The sequence below is a fragment of the Grammomys surdaster genome, unplaced genomic scaffold (genome assembly GCF_004785775.1).
Source record: "Grammomys surdaster isolate TR1022 unplaced genomic scaffold, NIH_TR_1.0 198, whole genome shotgun sequence".
NCBI lineage: Eukaryota > Metazoa > Chordata > Mammalia > Rodentia > Muridae > Grammomys > Grammomys surdaster.
Genome location: NW_021604643.1, coordinates 1,711,935 through 1,716,769, shown reverse-complemented (window position 1 = coordinate 1,716,769; position 4,835 = coordinate 1,711,935). Strand labels below are relative to the sequence as shown.

General features: G+C 43.7%; 1 protein-coding gene across 1 annotated transcript in view; it reads left to right on the top strand.

The window, feature by feature from the left end:
• Positions 1–3,136, top strand: part of Trpm6 (transient receptor potential cation channel subfamily M member 6) — a 135,873-nt gene extending 132,737 nt beyond the window's left edge. The window contains exon 39 of the mRNA XM_028770157.1: positions 2,621–3,136. Within this exon, the coding sequence (XP_028625990.1) occupies positions 2,621–2,754 (134 nt within the window). The 3' untranslated portion in view covers positions 2,755–3,136. The remainder of the gene's footprint in view (positions 1–2,620) is intronic.
• The last annotated feature ends 1,699 nt before the right edge of the window (positions 3,137–4,835 follow it).

Genomic DNA, 4,835 nt, shown 5'->3' with positions numbered 1-4,835 from the left:
TCTCTCTCTCTCTCTCTCTCTCTCTCTCTCTCTCTCTCTCTCTCTCTCTCTCTCTCAAAAGTCATACCCTGAACTAGAAATTAGAAAAAAATTATCCTCCACTATAAGCCACATGTACTTCCATAACAAAACTGGGCAATTTTTAATTCTGTTGGAGCTGACGGAAGCTTTTGTGGGCAAGACTAAGCAAAGGAAAGGGATTAGAGTTAGGCCTCTGGTTCTTTTTTCCTCCATCAGTGAAAACAGAGTGTGTCCTCATGCAGTGGCAGACGTAGAAGAGGAAAGCCAAAGAAGCAAAGGGGGAGGCTGTACTATCCTAGCTGCTCATGGTGTGAGCTCATAGCTGATGGCTAAAGAGATCACCTTACGACTCCTGTGTTCTGCATTGGTCATCAGGAACCCAGGCAGGGGTTGGGGCTGGGCTGAGGGATATCAGAACTCTAGGCATGGGAGGCAGGATCTGGTGAATATCTGAATCATCCCACAGTTGCAGCCTGGAATCCACTCAGGAATCATCATCCTTAGGCATTACTCACCTGTAGCTTGGACAGGGCAGCTTCTGTTCTCAAAGACACAGGACTATATCTGATCATCTCAGGGCCAGGGAGACTCGAGACATTACTCATTGCTTTCAATCATTGGGTCTAGTTAATTGTTGAGTATGATGTAGGGTTCATGTTTCCATGTAGGCATGCCATGGAAGGCTGGGAGCCATTGTCCCTTTTCTTCCTCCATCATGTTGATTCTGGGGATTGAACTCTGGTCATGGAGCTTGGCATCGGGCACTTTTACCTGCTGGGCCATCTTACCACATAGTTTTTTTTTTTCCCTCCTGAGGATAAAACCAAGTTTATTCCTTTTAACATTCTCTCATCTGGCCTACTCACTCAAACATTTATCTTCTTTATTTTTGAATAATTTTTAAATTTACAAACCACAAGAATTTCTAAAGGACCCATCCAGATTCTCTCATTCTCTCTGTCCCTCTCTGTCTCTCTCTGTCTCTCTCTGTCTCTGTCTGTCTTTGTCTCTGTCTGTCTGTCTGTCTGTCTGTTTGTCTCTCTCTGTCTCTCTCTGTCTCTCTCTGTCTCTCTCTGTTTCTGTCTCTCTCTCTCTCCCTCTGGTGTCTGAAATCTTAGTTTTAAAAATTAATATTGAAATGGAAGTAATGAAATACCCTCTTTCATATTATTGGTAATTAAGTAAAGATGTTTAGTTTGGAGAACAGAATGAGAAACACCTTTTAGTTTTTATGTTTTATTTTCTTTTTTAAGGCAGAGGCAGGTTAAGACAATGCATAGGAACCTGGAATTTTGACCCAGGTAGAGTCATGTTCTGCTTTCCACGGGTTATAAGGCTTTGGCCTTTAACATCTTCATCTGTAAGCAAGAGATAATTGTATCTGTCACAAAGTTGGGGTGAAGATTTAGTTTATGTATATGCTTAATAAATGTTGATCATATTATTAAATATATATTAAAATACATATGTATTAGGGTTTTTTTTTTAAATTTTTCGAGACAGGGTTTCTCTTTATAGCCCGGGCTGTCCTGGAACTCACTCTGTAGACCAGGCTGGCCTCGAACTCAGAAACCCGCCTGCCTCTGCCTCCCAAGTGCTAGGATTAAAGGCGTGCACCACCACTGCCCGGCGTGTTAGTTTTTTTAATCTAGAAAAAAATCACCATTTAACATTAAAAAGTAGACCAATAAAATATGAATTTTTCCTCCTGGTACCAGAGTTTGAGCTCAGGGCTTCAGACATCACCCCCAGCTACACGCTCTCACCCTGAGTGATATCCTGGGTTCCCTAACACCATCACCCACAGTGTGTAGCCCAGGAGCCCTGTTAGCTCAAGGCTAAAGAATTAAGGGAGCGAAGAAGAAGAAAGCTGTACTCTCATAACTGCCCATGATGTGAATTCACAGTGAATGGGCAAAGAGGTCAGTGCACAGCACTGTGTCCTCTGGGCGGGTCATCAGGGACCCAGGAAGGGGTTAGGGCTGGGCTAAGGCCCATCAGAACTCTAAGTCAGGGAGGCACAGGAGCTGGTGAATGTCTGAATCCTTTCACAATTGCAGGCTGAAATCTGCTTGTGAATCACAGCACAAAGAATGCATGTAACATTTGATGCTATTTTTCCTATAGTCAGTCCTCCCAAAGCTTATCCCGTTTGCCATTTTCTTCAACTTTCCTTTGTAAACAGAAGAGGCAGGGCTTAGGAAACATCTGATGTGATCTTCAGATGGTGAAACTTTTGTAGGTAGCCATAGAGCTGAGGGGAGCCTTCTTGCCACCGTTTCAACCCATCCCTCTGATCCTTCCTAAGGTTCCCATTTCTTACTGGATCTCATTTAACTTGGGCCAGTCACATCTTCTCTCCCCACTAGGTGGTGGCTTGTGGCACACATAGTGACAGCATATGGAGTTAGAGTTTCATGTAGTCATGGGATACAAGAGAGCCTGGGTTTAGATATGGTTGAGAGTTTGAAATCCATATGCCCAAGGCCTGGGGGAGCAGAGACTCCCTGAACTCATTGACTAAGCATGAAGTTCAGTCCACCTGCATGAGTCATAGTGTTCTAAGTCATTTACTAAAACTATCTTGCTTTCTTTGTAGATTTAAAAAGAAATGATTACTCCCTTGCAAGGGCCCACTGCAATTCAGGACTTTCGAAAACCATTGAACCAGTTGAGGCGCTTCCAGAAAGAGACAGAGATAGAAGTTCCCTGGAAGATCACACACGCCTTTAAGAAGGATGGTGAAGGAAGATGATGGTGGTCCCTTAGCTCCTTCTGCCATAAATTCTGTGGTGACAGACTGAGACTGACATAGATCATGTCAGTCTCAGTCATGATGACTTTACAATGTGCACCTACCTGGAAGTGCCCTCTGAGCCTTATCTCCTACTGCTCAGAGGACACAGTGCATAGTGCAGGGGGCCTCCTGGATATTGACTTCTGAGAAGAATGTGTGGCATACATTCTCATCTCCCGGTTCTGTATGAAGATGCTAGATAAGTCAGTCGGGAATACTTTCCTTTATACCTCATTGCTTCAGCTGGCCACTTGGAGTAGAATGCTATGTACTAAAGAACCAGGGAATAAATTAATTTATTTTCTCACTGCGTTTGAAGACTCTTGTCTCCACTGTTATTTATGATTTCATCTAAGGGTTGTATATATACCTATACGTACATGAAGAATATGTGTTTTCTTCTTCCCTCTATAGCAACATAAAATGTGAATAGCAGCAACAGAGACAACCCTGGGATGAGTGTCTGTTGGCTAAGGCTGGAGCCACCATAGCCATAACAAGGCCATGTCCTGTTGGACTCTAGATGCTTTAGAGCCTTGTCATCAAGTCACGTGATGCTTAGGAGTTTCCAGTTTCTCTGAATGAAACAAAAGCCCAAATCAGAACCAATGTTTCTTATATCTTTTTATTTACATAAGAAGATGGGGGGATATGTAATCCTGGAGACTACTAAGAAAGGTTTTGCTTTATTAAGCTCAGAAACACTACGGCTAGAGACTCTTGCCAGTCTCTGTTCATCGTTTCCCTCTCAACACTGTATCATATCACATCTATGTTCTCCTTGGCCAGTCCTGTGGGGAGGGGGGAATGCTGAAATGTATTGCAGATATTTCCCTCCTTCCACTGAAACTTGAACACTTCATCAGTCACTGGAGCTTGAAGGGAGGTGTTCCTGGAAGCAACCCTGTGTTGAAGGCAGCTCCGTCTTGCATGCTAGGTAGGGTTGCCCTGCTTCAGAACAATCATGACGTTTCCACCAGCTGCAGAGATGGGAACTGTGAAACCTCTACCCTCAACCCTTGTGGCTTCTCTCTTAATGTGCATTCCCACTGACTAAACATCTTTGTCTCTAAGTGACTTACTTCTAAGTCTGTGTTAGAGTTCTGAATTTCTGCTTCCTTAGGCTGCACTTTAAGGGAAGTATTGCATAACGAGGTGGAAAGCAATTGTATCTGGTTCATGTGACTTTCAGAATTCATCTATATTTCATTTACTTTTGCTTTGGGATTGGTAGGAGGTGGGAAAGTTGGGCAATTTCTTCTCTTTCCTCCCTCTCTCCCACCTTCCTTCCCTTTCTCCCTCTCTCCTTCTCTCTCTCCCTCTCTCCTTTCCTCCCCTCCTTCTATGTATCATAGACTGGCTTCAAACTACTAAGCCTCCAATCTCAGCCCCCTGACTATACGCTTGGGTGAAACAGTGGTTGGCAATGAGGATAGAATGTTAGCCATGCTGTTGGCAGACAGTGCTTAGCAGTATTGTCCAATCTTGGAATCAGTAAGGGTTTGTCTCACTTCAGGGCTGCGCTCAACTCTGGAAAGGGGTCGAGTTTACCTATCCAAGGGCCAAACCAAATGCACCAGTTAATTGACTAAGCTACTTGTAAACCAGAGTGAAACTTGAAAGCAAATAAAATTTGAGTGCAAAGTACTGTACTTTTCCTTTTTAAAACACTAAGGAAAACTATAGACTACATCTGAAAAGAAGAGCTCATGGGGAAAGGTCACTGGGATTGCTTGCATGTGGATGTGACAGTGTTGCTCTGAGTGACTTATGATCACAAAAGGAGGCAGTGCTCCTTCATCAAGTGCTCCATCATCAAGTGCTCCTTCATCAAGTGTTCCATCATCAAGCTGCTCGCCTTCAGCCGTTGTTATTTCTGAAGCATCCTTTCTCAGCCATGTCTCAGAATCACTGGAGAGATGATGGGGTGAAGAGCCACATAATTACTCTCTAAAAGCTTCTTGTCTCCTTCCTTCCTTCCTTCCTTCCTTCCTTCCTTCCTTCCTTCCTTCCTTCC